At 54.9% G+C, this 15,894-nt stretch overlaps 3 protein-coding genes across 3 annotated transcripts in view; 2 read left to right on the top strand and 1 right to left on the bottom strand.

The window, feature by feature from the left end:
- The window catches only part of LOC122369873 (AN1-type zinc finger protein 1-like), a 52,308-nt gene that overhangs the window by 20,970 nt on the left and 15,444 nt on the right, over positions 1 to 15,894 (top strand). The gene's annotated exons all lie outside the window — the stretch shown is intronic.
- LOC122369870 lies at positions 414 to 4,859 on the top strand. The gene is made up of 2 exons (XM_043344962.1): positions 414 to 513; positions 2,235 to 4,859. Exons 1-2 carry the CDS (start codon positions 435 to 437, stop codon positions 4,586 to 4,588), a joined length of 2,433 nt encoding a protein of 810 aa, XP_043200897.1. The 5' UTR covers positions 414 to 434; the 3' UTR covers positions 4,589 to 4,859.
- LOC122369869 lies at positions 4,970 to 15,701 on the bottom strand. The gene is made up of 2 exons (XM_043344960.1): positions 15,606 to 15,701; positions 4,970 to 10,869 (listed from the first exon to the last, which is right to left on the bottom strand). The coding sequence occupies exon 2, from the start codon at positions 10,824 to 10,826 to the stop codon at positions 5,211 to 5,213; it is 5,616 nt and encodes a 1,871-aa protein (XP_043200895.1). The 5' UTR covers positions 10,827 to 10,869; positions 15,606 to 15,701; the 3' UTR covers positions 4,970 to 5,210.

Here is a 15,894-nt window from a genome sequence, read left to right as displayed (position 1 = left end):
TCCTCTTTTTAAAGTTTCTCGATCATGACCGTTTCAACTTTCAAGACTGATGCATGATCTTTTTGCTGCTTCTAAGCCTAATGCTACATATACCAAGTATAAATTAAAGTAGGCATAGTACATATGTACATCACACAAAATCTTATTCTGCATGCATATAAACATCCAACCATCGCGATCATAAAATTACGCAATGTTTCAGATTACGGGATATTTGCGACTGTCCACGTGATCACAGCCGTGCCACGTCTGTTCTCACGTGACTTACTGTGGTGCTGATTCCGCGCCCGGGAGGACTGAGCGGCGGCGGCTCAGTGGCCGTGAGGCGCCATGAGCCCCCCCCCCCCCCCGCGGTCACCGGTGCGGGGGGGGGGGGCGCCGTTATAAATGGGGGCTGATCTGGCTCAGGGGGTAGTGTCGCTCGCGCCGTCGTCATGGGAGCTATGTTGTGGATGTGTGTGCCACTGCTGGCGGTGGCTCAGTTCGCCTCCACACAGAGTTCCAGCCCAGGAGGTGAGTCAATCAGGATCCGAATAAGAACTAAAAACGAGCTGTTCTGAGGAGATAATAGAGCACAAAATACAAAAAAAAAAATAAAGTCGCTCATTATCGGTAATCGGTAAAAGTGGCTGGACGCTTTTGATAGTAGGCCTACTTAAAATGTAGACGTTTTTTACCTAGACAGGAAAGTGCAAAAACATGCATATGGACACATTCAGGACGAAGTTAACACTCGCTGGACCTACCTATAGGTTTCCTACATGCCTACCAAAGATCCTCACTACCCTGGGACATGTTCCGCTTGACTTCAGAATTCACCAGTTGGCTTGAAACCTTAGAACCGGAAACCAGTCGCTGCGTCTCGTAATGGCGCTAACGTTCATTTTTCGCGAGGGGACGAAATGGCGAGGTCCCTCAGTCAGGGATCGAGGGGGTGGTACCACCACCCTTGAGGTTTTAAACGGAAGTGGAAGCCGAAGACGGTAGCCTAGAAGACTGCAACTAGCTCACAAGAAGGTATCGTAACACTGGAGACTGCAACTGGCTCATACGAAAGAAACAGTAACACTGGAAACTACAACATATCATAAGACGCTACAGTAGGAGATTCCAGCCAGCTCACAGGAAGATGGCGCAGGAGACTACAACTATTTTACAAGACAGTATCGTGGGAGACTGCCACTACTAGTCATAAGACGGTAACGAAGGAGACTGCAACTAGTCATAGAACGGTAACGTGGAAGACCCCAATTAGTTGTAGGACGGTAAAGTAGGAGACTAGACTGCAGCTAGACATCAGACGGTAACGCATAGGGGACTGCAACTAGTCATAAGACGGTAACATTGGAGATTCTAGCTGTCATAAGAAAGTAACTGCGAAGACTGCAACTAACTCACAAGACGGTAGCGTAGGAGACTGCAACTGATTCATAAGACGGTAGCGTTGGATACTGAAACTGACTCAAACAGTAGCACTATATAGTGTATACTGCAACTTTCCACAAGCGGCACCGTCAGCCTCCAGCTCAGCTAGCTCATAGGAAGGTAGCGCAGGATCGCAGCTCGTGGTCAATCATCAATTAATTAGTGATTGAAGTTACTACAACATAAGAAATCCTGTATACGGCCGAGAAGCTCGAGTCATTACCGGCAGCGAGTTGCGATCCTATCGCATTTCCGCGGTCACGAATTCCAGTCAGCACCAGAATGATTACTATCACACTTCTCGTCTTTGTTAGACTCCACCAGGATCTAAAGATAAACTGAATTACTATTGAGAATTAGCTTCTGTTTGTCTTGATAGATAGGCATGTACTGATCAGTGATCAGCAGTACCTACTGCCTACTGCTCAGGTAAACACGCGACACTAACTTGTCCCTGGCAAAAATCCCCAAAAAATAATTTCCATCAAACGCCATAAAACGACTCCGTAGCGACTTTTTGCTCAGAACCGAGGCGATTTCGCGACACAACCGGAGCGTTTCGAGTCCAGTTGGCCTTGCACTTCAGCCGAGCGTTCACTGTCCAGTGTCCATCTCTGGTCCCGGCTCCGTAACACTGCTGAGCTCGGCTCCGTGAACCCTTCTGACCCCGCTCCGAGACCCCTACTGAGTGCCCACTGCTGACCCCCGGCTCCGTGACCAGTGACCCCTGCTGACCTATCTATGTGTTTGTGACCCCTGCTGGCCTATCTATGTTTGTGACCCCTGCCGACCCCTGGCTCCGTCCGCAGACTGTTCCCGTCTGAGCTGTTCCACCGGCCACGAGTGCCGGCTGCGACACACCTGTGACAGCGACACCGGTCTGTCGGGGAGCTACCTGCCTCCCTGCCGGGACCGGGCCGAGTGCGTGCCGTCGGTGACCTGCGCGGGTCACCAGTGCCAGCGCGGCCACCACTGCCGACTGGAGGTCGACCCGGCGCCGCGCGCCGCCCAGTTCCGGCCGCCGCTGCAGCGCGCCGTCTGTCACCGGACGCTCTCCTGTGACGAGCTGCGCTGTCCGCCCGGAGAGCGGTGCGCTCAGAGAGAGCTGTGCGACCACTCCCTGCAGGGCTACCTGCCGCCGTGCCAGACCATCTTCGAGTGCGGGCCGGAGACGGGCAGAGGAACGGATGAAGGGAGAGTAGTGGAGGTGGACGGTGAGACCGCGGTTAGGATAGAGACGGAGAAAGCCCAGGCCGATGTGGGAAGTCGGAGAGGAGGCGGGGAAGCGCCGATTCAGAACATTCAGGTGACAAGCAGTGCAGAAGCAGTGGATGACCTGCCCACTATCACCGTTTACGAACCAACAGCGGAGGAGGCAGGGGAAAAGAAAACGAGCCCAGAAGAGAAGGATGGTTTGCTGGAACAGCTTTTGAATGTGGTTGAGGCGACACCTAGCCCAGCAATTCAGCCCGCCGTTCAAACAACCGACACTGACCGAGACGAAAATACGAAGGTTCCTCTCGGCGAAATACAAACGGTTCTGCTGGATGAGACGGAGGACGACACTGCTCTATCGGCCATCTCCGGCTCGGCCGGCTCGCTGGAGCAGACGAATGATGGTAAAACATTCGTATCAACAGTAGAAAATGACAGTCTAGAGCCACTCACGACACCCGAAATTAGCTCTGAACCGGAACAGACCTATGATGCTAACAAGAGCCCTGATTCAGAGGTTGAAAACTTGAATCTATTTTCTGCAGTTGCTCCTAATATACAAGGAAATTCGCTAGCGGAGCCCAAGGCTCCAGAGGAAGTCTATTCTGCTGAAACGGAAACCCCTAGTAATTCTGCGCCGAACTCGGTATCAGAGCAGATCAGCAAATCGGCGGCGCCCGCTGAGCCCCTCCCTGCCCCTGAGCTCGAGGTGGCTCCAGAGTCTTTCGCTGACATCCTAGTCCTGACTCCCGAGTCGCTGCGGTCGTCTGAATCTGAGTCGACTCCAGCATCCGACTCGTCGCTGTTCGATGACGAAGCCAACAAGATCCCGCCGGCCCGGAGGTCGATCGGGACACGCTCCTGCGCCGAGACGCGCTGTGTGGCCGGCCGGCGGTGCGTCCTCCAAAACAGCCTGCCCACCTGCAGGAAGCTGACCTGTAAGGACCTGACCTGTAAGGACGGGGCGCGGTGTGTGATCATGGGCGGAGTGCCAGTCTGCCGCCCGCCGCCCACACCGCGGCCGGCCGCGTTTGCCCGGCCCAGCGCAGCCAGCTCGTGTAATGAGGCCCGGTGCACAGAGGACCAGAAGTGCGTGATGGCCGGCGGCCGGGCGTGGTGCACGCGCCGCCGCACCTGCGCCAACCTGCGCTGCCGGTACGACCAGTTCTGTGACGCACGGCGCGGCCTGCCGCGCTGTCAGATCCGCCGCTCGTGCGACGGCGTCTCCTGCGCCGACGGCAAGGTGTGCCAGCTAATCGGCCGGCTGCCGCGCTGCGTGGTGGCGCCCCGCTGCGAGGACCTCAACTGCGGGCCCAACGAGCGCTGCATCAGCGTCGGAGGCGCGCCCTCCTGTCTGGCGGCGCCCGCCTGCTACGACCGGCGCTGCCCGCCCAGCCAGGAGTGCCGCGTGGTCAACGACGAGCACCTCTGCGTGGACGCGCCCACCTGCGAGGAGCTCCGCTGCGGCCCCGGCAAGGTGTGCCGAGAGTACTTCGGCTCGGCCAAGTGCATCACAGCCACGACGTGCGCCAACGCGCACTGCCGGGACGACCAGCGGTGTGAGGTGCGCGACAACCTGGCTCGCTGCGTGTCGCTGCGCGGCGCGCCCTGCACAAACGCCGGCGGCTGCGAGCAGGGTCTCCAGTGCGTGCCCGTCAACGGCGAGCCGATCTGCGTCAAACCGGCCACCTGCGACGGCGTCCGGTGCCGCTCGGGCCAGCGGTGCGCCGTGCTCTCCGGCACGCCCACGTGCGTGGCGTCGTGCGCGGCGGCCGAGTGCGCGCCCGAGCTGTTCTGCCGGGTGCAGGCGGACCGGGCCGTGTGTGTGGAGTGCGAGCTCGACTGTCCGGCCGGACAAGTCTGCAAGCTGCAGGAGCCGCGCTCCGTCACCAGCGAGTACGTCGTCTCCAGAAAGAAAATCCCGCAGTGTGTTGTAGGACAGGCATAATTCGACGACCGTAACATCCTCCAGAGGGGGACAGGGAGAGAGGAGGAAGAGGCGATACGTATCACGCCGGACGATCGAGTGCCATCGGGTCTCCGTCCCGGTAATAAGCTGTGATTCAGGTACTTGTGAGTCGCACAAGACCGGCGGTCAACTGCGCGTGGGTGACCGGGTGTGTTGTCCACACAGTGAAGCGGACCTAGTGTGAGCTGGTCCGAGTTATTGTTGTCATGTTATGAATTTGGAAGTTGAAATAAAAATGATGATATAATTAGCTGACCCGCCTTTGACTGGGCCCAACTATAAGTATGGAGAAAAACAGCAAACATTCATATAACTATACCAGAAGCTAATCCTGACTACTAGACTACTGTAAACCATATCTTATGTGAAATTACATTTATTTTGTATATCGAACCGGGTCCACATATTCGCATGCATCCCGCGGATTCCACGTCAATCTAATACCGGCAACAAAACGACACGGTTCACAGGGGCATTGTTAATGTGTAACACTGATGGCCTACGGGAGCGATCAAAACAACCATATCGGCGGCACCTACATTTTTACATCTATACAAGCAAATAACAAAATTCTCAAACACTCACAGTAAAGCCTGGTAAATCATTTGTTTGCCTTTTGTTTAGCCGTGCAGTCCGGACAGAACCATTTACCTTTTGGAGCAATCACAATGCCCACGCACTCGAAGTGGAACCACTCGTGTTTGCAGTCGTCATTGTCACAGCCGATCATTTCGCTCACCTCGTCGTAGGGCGACTGGCAGTAGCAGTAGAGCTTGTCGGCGTCATCCGCCGCCGCCGCCGGCTCCTTCGCGTCCTCGGCCTTGAACCGACGGGACGAGTTGGAGTAGGACTTGCGGTACGAGTCGCCGCCGCCGGCGCCAGCCCGGCCCGGGGTGCCGCCGCTCCGCCCGCCGCCCCGCCCGCTGACACTGTGGCCGCTTCGACCACCGCCCCTGCCGCTGGGACTGGGGCCGCCCCGGCCACGACCCCGGCCGCGCGTGGCACCCTCTTTTGTCGCTGACGGTATGCTGCGCCGTTTGGCGCCGGCCGGCACCTTGGTGGCGCTGGGCGCGCGCCGTTTCTCGGCCCCTCTGACGCGCGCCGAGTCCAGTATGTCGGCGTCGTGCTTCTCCTGAGCATCCGACTCTGAGGCGGCGTCGGCCGCGGGCGGCGGTGTCGCCGGCTCCGCGGGCGTCTTGGGCACCGGCTTGGGCACGTAGGTGACGACCACCTCGAATCGCGGCAGGTCGGCGTCCGGGTGTGCCAGGTAGGTGTGCGTCACCAGGTCGTCGTACGACTGCGACTGGTCCTGGCAGGTCAGACACTTCCACCGGCGCCGCTCCACATGATCGGGCGGCGGCTCCGGTTTGGGCTCCGGTTTGGGCGGCGCCGGGGGAGGCGGAGCCGCCCCGTCCTCGGCCAGCGGCGGCGGGGCCGTCGGGTCGTCCGGGTTTTTGCGCGGACGGCCGCGTTTCCGCGGTTGTGAAGGGTCGATCGGTGGCCGTATTTTGACGGGGTACTTCCTGGGCCGGCCGCGGCGCGGCAGCTCATCCCCGTAGGCCGCGATGCGCGCCTGCCGCTTGGCCTCCATTTTCAGCTCCCGCTTGGCCGTCTTGGCGTTCCGCTTGATCTCCTTGAGGAAGTCCTGCTTGCTGGAGGCGCTAGTGTCTTTGTCATCGTGCAGCACGGGCCGCATGCTGGAGCCCGGGTGTTTGAGCGTGATGTGCGCGCGCACGCCCCACAGTTTGGTGAAGTAGGCGTTGCACACGGGACAGCTCCACACCGACAAGGAGTTTTTGTCCTTGGTCTTGAAGAGCTCCTCCTTGGCCTGCATGTCGATCAGGTCACGCTTCTCGTCCTCGTCCTCGTCCGTGTCCAGGTCCGAGAGCGTCATCTCGTCCTTGGGGCCCGACCAGGTGGCCTTGTACCGCTCGAACAGCTGGCGCAGCTCGGCGGGCGTCAGTGTGCCGTCCGGGGCGCGCGCACTCTCCCCGCCGCCCTGAGAGGCAGCCGGCTCCAACGGCGCCGGCGCCGGCTCGGGCTCAGCGGCCGCCGGCGCCGGAGCGGCCCCCTCCGCCGCCGCACGGGGCTCGGAGTGGCGCGACGCCCGGTGCTTTTTGAGCAGGTTCCGGGAGACGAACGCCTCGTCGCAGGCGGCGCAGCGGTGCGGCTTGTCATCCGAGTGGGTGCGCTTGTGCACGCGCAGCTGGGTGGCCGTCATGACGCGGAAGTGGCACACGTCGCACATGTGCAGCATGTACTTTAGGTGCATGTGCTCCTCGTGCGCCTGGCGCGCCGTCGCCGAGGTGAACGGACGTCCGCAGAAGCGGCACGGACCCTGCGAGTGTTTCCATTTGTTGTGCATGGCCAGCATGCCTGTGGTCATGAACTTCTTGCCGCACTTTGGACACTCAACGTTCTTGTCTTTGAAGTGGAAGCGCCGGTGTCCGAGCAGCTGCTCGCGCTTGGTGAACTTGGAGTCGCAGTGGTCGCAGCAGTACTTGCCGTCCGGCGCGCGCAGATGGTCAACCTCGTGCCATTTCAGTTGGTCGCCCGTCTCGAAGCGGGCCTGACACCTAGCGCACGTGTGCGTCAGCGACCGGCACTGCACCTCGTGCGAGCCGTACGCGCTCGGATCCTCGAACACCCTCGGGCAGAACTCGCAGCGGAAAAAGTCGGTCGACGAGTCGTAGGGGAGTAGGCGGCCGGCGCCGTCCACGTGTTTCATATAGTGGTCCAGCAGGCCGTCCAGGATCTTGGTCGGGTCGTCGACGAGCGCCACCCGCATCGGACAGCCCATGCAGCGGAACAGGTACTCCTCGGTCATGTGCAGCCGGATCTCGTGGTACACCTGCTCCGAGAGGGTCGCCAGTCGCGCCGGACACCGGTTACACGCGAACGGCAGTGTCGCGGGGTCGACCGGCGGCGGCGGCGGCGGCGGGGACGGCTGGACGCTGGCGGCGGCCGGCCGCGGGGAGTCGCCGCCCGGTGTGCCCGGTACGGACCTGCCGCCCGACTGAGGACGGTCCGCCTCCGACGGCGCGGCCGAAGGCGGCGACACGCTCAGCGGCGTCCGCGGGGCCGAGCCGGCCGGCGTGGCCGCCTGCCCGGCCGACGGGGTCGGCGGCAGCGCGATCCTCAGCGGCTTTTCCTCCATGCTGACGTCAGAAGCGTCATCCGCAGCGGCGGACGGCGCCGCTGTCGCCGGCGGCGCCGTCACTGGTGCAGGTGTCGCTGGTGCTGGCGGTGGAGGTGCCATCGATGGTATAGTTGGTGCCGATGGTGGCGCCACAGACACCAGCACTGGTGCTGGCGATGCTCCCGGGACGGTGAGCGGGGTGATGAACAGCGCAGTGGCCGGCACGCTGCCGTCGGTCGGCAGACCCGTCCAGGCGGCGCCCGGCGCCGGCGACACCACGCCGCCGAACCAGCCGGTGGTGGTGGCGGCCGGCGATGTGATGGCGCCGCTCCAGCCCGGAGTGCCGGCCGGCGCACCGTACCAGTCCAGTCCGGACGCCGGCGGGCCGGCCATCCAGGCGGCGCCGCCCCGCGCCGGGTCCACCTGTTCCACCGGCCACCCGGCGCCCGGCACTGCGGACACACCGGGACCGCCAGGCGCCTGTCCGTTCGGCACCAGAGTCTGATCTACGCCCGGTGGCAGCGGCGTCTCGGAGACGAACACCATCCGCTCGGCCGTCTCCACCGGCATCTGAACGGCGGCCAGCAGGCCTGAGCCACACGTGCGCCGGTAGCGCGACACGCGCGCAGAGTCCAGGAACTCCTTCAGCTTGGTGGCCGACATGGAGACCGGCAGCGGCGTCTCCGGCTCCGGCAGCGGCGCCAGGCCGTCGTCGCCGTCAGCGCCGCCGATGTCGGCGTCCGTCACGGTGCTGCCCGCTTGGAACGCCGCCTCCGTCAGACGAACAACACGCGGCTGGCCGACGCGCCGCCGCCGCCGCCGGACGCGAATGATCGGCCGCCAGCCGAGCTGCCCCTGCTGCTGCTGCTGAGCTGCCGCGACGGCGGCGGCCCGCTGCTGCTCCTGCTGCTGACACCACATGATCCGCTGCTGCTCGGCCGCCTGCAGCTGCACGCGCTGCTCGTGCAGGTCACTGAGGAAGCGAGCCGACAGCTCCCGTTTGACCTTCTGCAGCCGCTCCACGGCCGCTGGGTCAGACTCAGCCTCTGGGCGCTCCGGGCCGCCGGCATCCGGCGTCTCACCCGCCGCAGAGGGAGGCGGGGGTCCGGCCGCCGGCGGCGGCGGCGGGGGAGCGGACGGCTGCGGCGCCGGCTGGCCGGGCGGGCTCGGGCGCGCGTCCGACTGAGAGGGTGACAGAGCGGGTGGCGGCGGCGGCAGCGAGTGTAGCATCAGCTGCACTTTGGGTCGGCTCTGCGGCGAGACGGAGGCACCGCCGGCCGGCGGCCAGTCAGCGGGCGGCTTCAGTTTGGACGGTGACCCGACGGGCGGCCGTTTCTGCGGCGACGCCTCCGGACTGGGCGCGGCCAGCACGGCCGCGATCGCCTCCTCCATGTGCCGTACGTTATCCGAGGTCAGCGGACGCACGTTGTACGGACGTTTCATTTTCATCTGAAGTGAGGATTTCCCAGAAGCCAGCTTGCTCTTCCAGTAGTCGCTCATCTTCTTCTTTTTGAACATGTGGACTTCTTTCTGTTTTCTATGCTTCTTTTTCAGGGCAGCGAGGGCACCCTCGTCCATCAAACTTTTGATCATTTGATCCTGAAGCCGTTCTAAATTATGAAGCGGAGCATTCAGGTTGTTGCCAATATCTTCATCAGTTGACAACTCATCGGAGCGGTCACTTTTCTTAGTCGGAGACGGCGTGAGCGTCCCTTTCAGCGACGATCCAGCCTCGCTCACCCTTCTCTCCCGCTTCGCCTCAGTATTCTCCAGCGACTTTTTGATCACAGCCCAGTCCTCGTCAATGTGCTCAAACAGTGGTTTCGTTTCGGGTTTGCCGTGCGCGTGCTCGCTGGCACCGGATGACCTCCTGGGCGGCGAGGCGAGGCCCGGCCGCGGCGCGTCCTTGACCGGGGACGCGGTTGAGTCGGAGTCGTACGGTTCGTCCGGGTCCCGCGGCAGCAGTGTCACTTTCTGCGGCACGCTACCGTCCAGCCGCACCGCCACCAGCTTCTCCTTCCGCCGGCGCTGCTTCTCCTTCAGCGTGCTGAAGTCGTTGTGGAGCACGTCGGTGGCGCCCTTCCACTTCGGCTTGGAGTGAAGGATACTGGCGTTCTCCGCGTGGCCGCCGGCGCCGTTGGCTGCGTGCGCTTTCTTCACGTACTTGCGCGGCACGCTCTGCTCACCAGGCGCCTTCGGAGGTCTGCCGCGGGGCCTCTTCGGCTGCATGTTACGCACCTTGTCATGGATCGGTCCCATGGTCCTGAGCTGACCGGTGACCGCCGGCGGTCTGCTCGGCCGCGATGGCTGGTCGCTGGTGAGGAACGTGGGCGATTGCTCCAGGTCCGTGGCGAAGTGTCCCTCGTCCTCCGGCGACCCGTCCGTCAGCAGGTCCAGGTCCCATGACATGCGCGGCTTCGGAGCCGACGCCGACGGCTTCGGCCGGAACAGGTCCGGCGCGGCGCGCGAGGCGCCCCCGGAGGGCGCGCGGTGCCGGGCCCCGGCGACCGGCGCATACTGACCCCTCGGGCTCACACTGTCCGGCGGACCGGGCCGCGGCAGCCCCAGCTTGGCAGGAGCGGCGAACTTCTTCAGAGGAGCGGCGAGGCTCGTCTTGGGCAGACCGGTGGCGCCGGACGGACTGGGCCTCTGTGGTCCCGCCTTGCTGACCGACGGCGAAACCAGGCCCATGCGCAGGGGTCCGGCCTTCAGCAGCGACACCGGCGCTTTAGACGGCCCGGGGCGAGACGCCGGCTTCAGACCCGGCGTCCCGGCGGGGGAGCCGGACGACGCTATTCTCGGCTTACCGACCTGCATTGGTCCTGCCTTGCTGACCTGTGCTGGTCCTGTCTTTCCGACCTGTAACTGTCCCGTCTTGCCGAGCGGCGCCAGCCCGGGCTTTCCGACAGCGGCGACTGCGCCGACGGACGCCGTCGGTCGAGCCTTCTTGACGACGCTGAAGAACTGGTTGTGCGACGACGTGGCAGCAGGTGGCGGCCAGCGGTTCCAGGAGCCAGAGGAAGGGGAGCTCACCCCTGGTCGGGCAGCCATCTGGCCCACTGGCTCGTCGTGAGCCATGGCGCCCACACTACTAATGTGTTGTGTATTGGACTGCCCCTGCCTGAAAACAATAGAAAATATATCAGGAAAGCTACCATACCACTTCACAAGCTGGTGAGGACAAAGCATGTTGTCTTTTTATAGACAGCAGTATTATTAGCAAATAATTGAGGCTTCAGATTTGTCACATAATGTCGAGTCCTTGTATGCAGCCCAACTGAAGACTACAAGTTCAATTCTAATGACAAGAAATAACCATCAAAGTAAATACAGATGAGAGAAGGGTATTTATGTATAAGGAAGTCCTGAACGATGTACAACTGCTTTTACCTTTTAAGAGTAAGTTACCAATGTCATTGGTTGCATCAACCAACTAGACAAAACATAACTATTCTAAAAGCCAAAAGAAGTAGACTTTTCATAATTGTACACACCATATTTAAATATGAAAATATTGGCAGTTGGCATGGTCAAAAAGCAAAGAATAGAGGGGTCAAAGAAGCTATATTTTCCTGTACCAATGCAGTAAAGGTGAACAGGAAGGCCATGTTCCATAAATGAATGTCAATGCTTGTTCTCTGCCATCCTGAATCTATTCAGAGGATAGATTTGATAAGTTGCAAAATTAATTTGCAACTGACATGAAGCTGAATTGCAATTCATTCTCTAGAGAATAACCTACAATGTTTCAGACCAAAAACATTTCAAATATGCAATATTTTGAAATCCAGATATGAGTATGTATGTGGCACATGTAAAAAAGTGCAATGCAAAACAGGAAACAGACATAATTAGTGCTAAGCTTTAAGTCATAAAAAGGGCAAAGCAATGCCCAAATCAGTTCAAACAAACACCATCAACTTCATGAGGTAATGTATCATTTTAGATATCAAAACAACAGGCATTATTTACAACTAACATGTTCTCCCACTTAGGTAGCATAATTCAACAGGTTGCATGTCCTTTCTTAAGCTTCTATCAAAAATGAAGCCCTTGATATCATAATAACTTAATTTTGCAATCATGATTCATTATTCAATAAATATATCATGAAAAATCAATAACATGACAAAAAAAAATGTAGAAAGAGGATTATAACTTCATTATCATGACCCATGACTTTGATGAAAAATAATTGAACCAGGTACTTCAGCTTATCTTTACATAATGAATGTTAAGTAATTATCAAAGACTACACCAATCACAGATTACAGTCACAGATTACAATCATAAAACAATCTTATTTTTTATGATAGTAGACTACTTCTACAAAATGTTGAGCTGAGTCACTTTACACCTGATGGATCCCAAACTTTGATGTTAAAAGTACCCATAATAAGTCCATTCATTTTTCAGACAGCGATGCTTTACTAACAGTAGCTTTCCAGACCGACATGTGCCGAAAAACTTAACATCAGTTGGTGACATACCAGGGAAATAAGCTAAAATTAGAGCGCTTTATTTATTGCTCCTGCCCCATGTTGAAGAGATACCCCTAAAAGCGTGATCTTTTATCGGCCCTTACGCAGCAAGGCAGTAATTCTCAGACCGGTGGATGGTATCAATAGAAAGAGAATGCGTCAAAGATTAACATGAATTAATTAAAATAACATTAAAATGTTAGTTAAGCGTGGAAATTAGTCCCAGACATAAGCTAATTATTGCTCCTACCTCGGCGACGGCGCTCCCCGCAGTCAGCGGAGAAGCTAAAATAAAAGCCACCATCCTCCTCCGTAAGTCAATTTTAGAGCGGCCGAGTGGGCCGATGCGGGGCCACCAAACTGAGGTGAGACGTGGCTAGCAATTGCAAACCGCCATAGAAATCAATATCTTAAGACGTACAATATTGGATGATTACTCGGAAGCTGGAGTGAAAGCATGAGTAGATTGCAAGAAACGAAATGCATAGATTGGTTGAATTATGTACAATAGGCACAGCTCAGATGAAGCCATTTCTATGATGTTGACATATGACATAAATAACCCTTCCTCTCCTCACCTATGACCTAAGTGCATTGGCAGTTACCGGCATAGTTTTTGAGCACGAGTGTAATTCGCCATCGGACCGCAATGCATGTTGCTAGGCTGCTGCAATTACAACGAACATACGAATACTGCCTTCATTTGTAGACGTTTGTTTTTTAGGCGGTCTTTGACGTGTAAGGGGGCATACCTGTCGACAACTTGAGTTTCTCCGAATTTCAAAAACTCCCAGAGTTTCAATTCCTTATGCACTGTTGTAGGTACAGCTATGTTCACAAGTTTTCGTTTCCTCCTGTTCTAAAAAGGATGATTTTTGTCGATTTCGTGCGTCGCTGATAGGAGGGTGCGTTTAATAATTAGGCCCAACGCTTTCTGCATCCGCGAGTACCTTCAAAAGGGAACAACAGTTTCCATTTATTACACTATGGGACATGTGACAAAATGACCACTGGAACACGCATGAAATGGAGCTCATATTCCTAAAAATGTCTACAATCACTTCTTTTCTGACACTATTGGCAAATACCATCTCAAGTTAGGTGGTTGACAGACAGTCAATGGAGATCTGGGGAGACTGAGTGATGCCAATTCACCACTTAACTGATAATGAAGGCCGAGGGAAGAGAAACATGCAACATGCACAACTGACAACTTGACAAGTGACAAAACACTACCACTACTGCGCAGTGCACAACAAATTACAGCAGCCAGCCCAAAAATGCTTTTGGTGGCTAATTGCAAAACAAGTCACTAACAAATGTCTTAATTGCAGCTGAACACTGCACAATAATCACACTGTTCAGTTGTTCACACATTGAGTGAGATGCCACAGGTGGTTTGAATCACACTTTGGTTCAACTGCAAATCTGAAGTGTTGTCATGAGGTTCATGCCTCCATGATCACAGCACTTTGGTTGTGGTTGGCATAACTTGTAGTCTGCAGAGTTCCACATGAACTGCAGACACCTCATCTGGTGGTCTTCATGTTGCTCAACTTCATCAGGAGGCAAATGTCGACCACCCAGCGGAAGCATGGTCCTGCAGAAAAGAAAGGTAATGCATAAGGTACAAACATTATCTGCTGAAACAGCCCCTTCTGTTGGCTGTTATTTAACTTTTAACATAACATAACAACATGTATTCCATGTATATTACATTTGTTGAAGTAAAATACTGCCGGCTATTTGAAAACCAGAAAATGAAATTATATTGTGGCATAATTCACATGCTCAGCTATCAGTATCAAATAATAATTAGCATATTCTATATAACACATTAATAGAATATTCTACTTCACGTCACCAGGACTCACAATCTTTCTGTTGGGTGTTTGATTGACACATTAACTAAGTTTGTCTTAGGTATTATTATTGCGAAAAATTCATATTGCATTATTGTATCAAAATACTGCCAGCAATAACAAAACAAGAACATGAAATGTCAATGAGCAAGCCGCCTTTCCTAAAAATGGATTACTTTGAAAGGAATTTTAGTTTCTTTTAAGGAAAAGGAGAAATGATTATCAGGTAATTATCAGAAAACCCTCAACCAGCAAGTGGCTGGGTGGTTTCACAGCAAACATCAAGCCAAAACATTTACTTACATCTATCTAACAATTGAGCCATTTGACTATTACAAGGATATGTGAGCAAAATAAGAATCGAATTATCCAATGTTGACTTCCTTGCAAAGTTTATGCCTTATTTTATGAAAATGTGTCACTAGAATATGATACTTATCATCGAATATTATTTAATTTACGATTTATTTCGATCGGAATGCACATGGAGTCCCGCGCCATTTTCGTCGACGATGAATATGATCGTGTTTCATGAAGAGATAAGGGGTTTCAATGGTCTTTCAAAGCAATAATTTGATGCAAAAATTTGTAGGAAATAATATAAAGCTGGTTCAAATGGCCATCAACCATTTAAAACACCGAAAATACTCACAACCCCGTCCCGATGACCACGCAGCACCGCGCACGCCACACTACTGGCACAATGCCAAAACTGCTGTCACAGCGGAATTGTTTTTTTTTCTCGATTGCAATTGTGGGATTATTTATTACAGAAGATGATCTTTCCGAAAAACCGACTGATTTCATACACAGATGCATGGAAAATAAAAAAATCCCGGTAAGTTTATTTGTATTGTTTTGTCGATTTTGACATGCTCCTAGTTTGCAGCCATATTTCGATATGTCCTACAGGGAGTTCAGAATTATTTCAGGACCAATCTTTTCCTCATTCATTTTCCCGTCGATCATGAAATTTTTAGAGCGGAACAATTAGTTTCCAGGCGGTCCGAGCGGTTTTCGTGAGAAGGGTGCAAAAATCGGCGTCATTTTTAGAGCCTCGACACCAGCTCAACACAGGACCCTATGGGAGACGGTGAAGTAGCGGGAGCAATAAATAGAGCGCTCTAATTTTAGCTTATTTCCCTGGTGTGTCACCGACTGACATTGGCCCTGGTAGCCATCAGCAGGAAAAGACACAAGATATTTAACAATAAATCAATAATTTTCATTTATTCTAGTGCAGCACAACATTTTAGAAGGATTCACAGCAAAACTACTGATTTTCTTGACCACATTTAGCCCAGTAAATTCCAGAGCATTTAATCCAACATGGCCGCCATAGCTTCACAAACCGGTCTAGCAGTGTACACCAGTTTCACACCGTTCTTGTGTAATTCTGGCACAGAAAATCATAAGTTTCGTGTGTGGAGTTCAATGGCAGTTACGAAAAATATAAAAAAGACCAATAAAACCACTGCTACATCAATAAAACGGTACATAGAATGCCACCTCACCTGAAAAGTACCGAACCCAACCGACGAAACGATTCTGAAACGGCATATTATTGGTCGCCGCCCGGCCCCAGCAACAGCGTTGGAGCAGCGCACTGCGAGTTTCCTCCCAACTTCCGTCACTTTTCTAGCTACCATATCACCTTTTAGAGAAATCCTTCGTAAAAGCGCTAAGAAAACTTCAAAGCTCGCCCGATGGTTACATGCTTGAAGACTTATTTGAAATATTTTATTTTGAAATGTGTAATTATTTTTCATTTAGATGAAAAATCGCTTTAATGCAAAAAGATAA

Source organism: Amphibalanus amphitrite, unplaced genomic scaffold (genome assembly GCF_019059575.1).
Source record: "Amphibalanus amphitrite isolate SeventyFive unplaced genomic scaffold, NRLGWU_Aamphi_draft 001081F_arrow, whole genome shotgun sequence".
NCBI classification, from domain to species: Eukaryota; Metazoa; Arthropoda; class Thecostraca; order Balanomorpha; family Balanidae; genus Amphibalanus; species Amphibalanus amphitrite.
Note: the sequence above shows the minus strand (reverse complement) of the source record. Positions and strands in the feature narration are given on the sequence as shown.

Excerpts from the sequence above, each read along its gene's own strand:
- LOC122369870 (XM_043344962.1), top strand. The coding sequence starts at position 435 with ATGGGAGCTATGTTGTGGATGTGTGTGCCACTGCTGGCGGTGGCTCAG. Across the intron at positions 514-2,234 it reads ACAGAGTTCCAGCCCAGGAG|ACTGTTCCCGTCTGAGCTGT; the intron begins GTGAGTCAATCA and ends CTCCGTCCGCAG.
- LOC122369869 (XM_043344960.1), bottom strand. The coding sequence starts at position 10,826 with ATGGCTCACGACGAGCCAGTGGGCCAGATGGCTGCCCGACCAGGGGTG.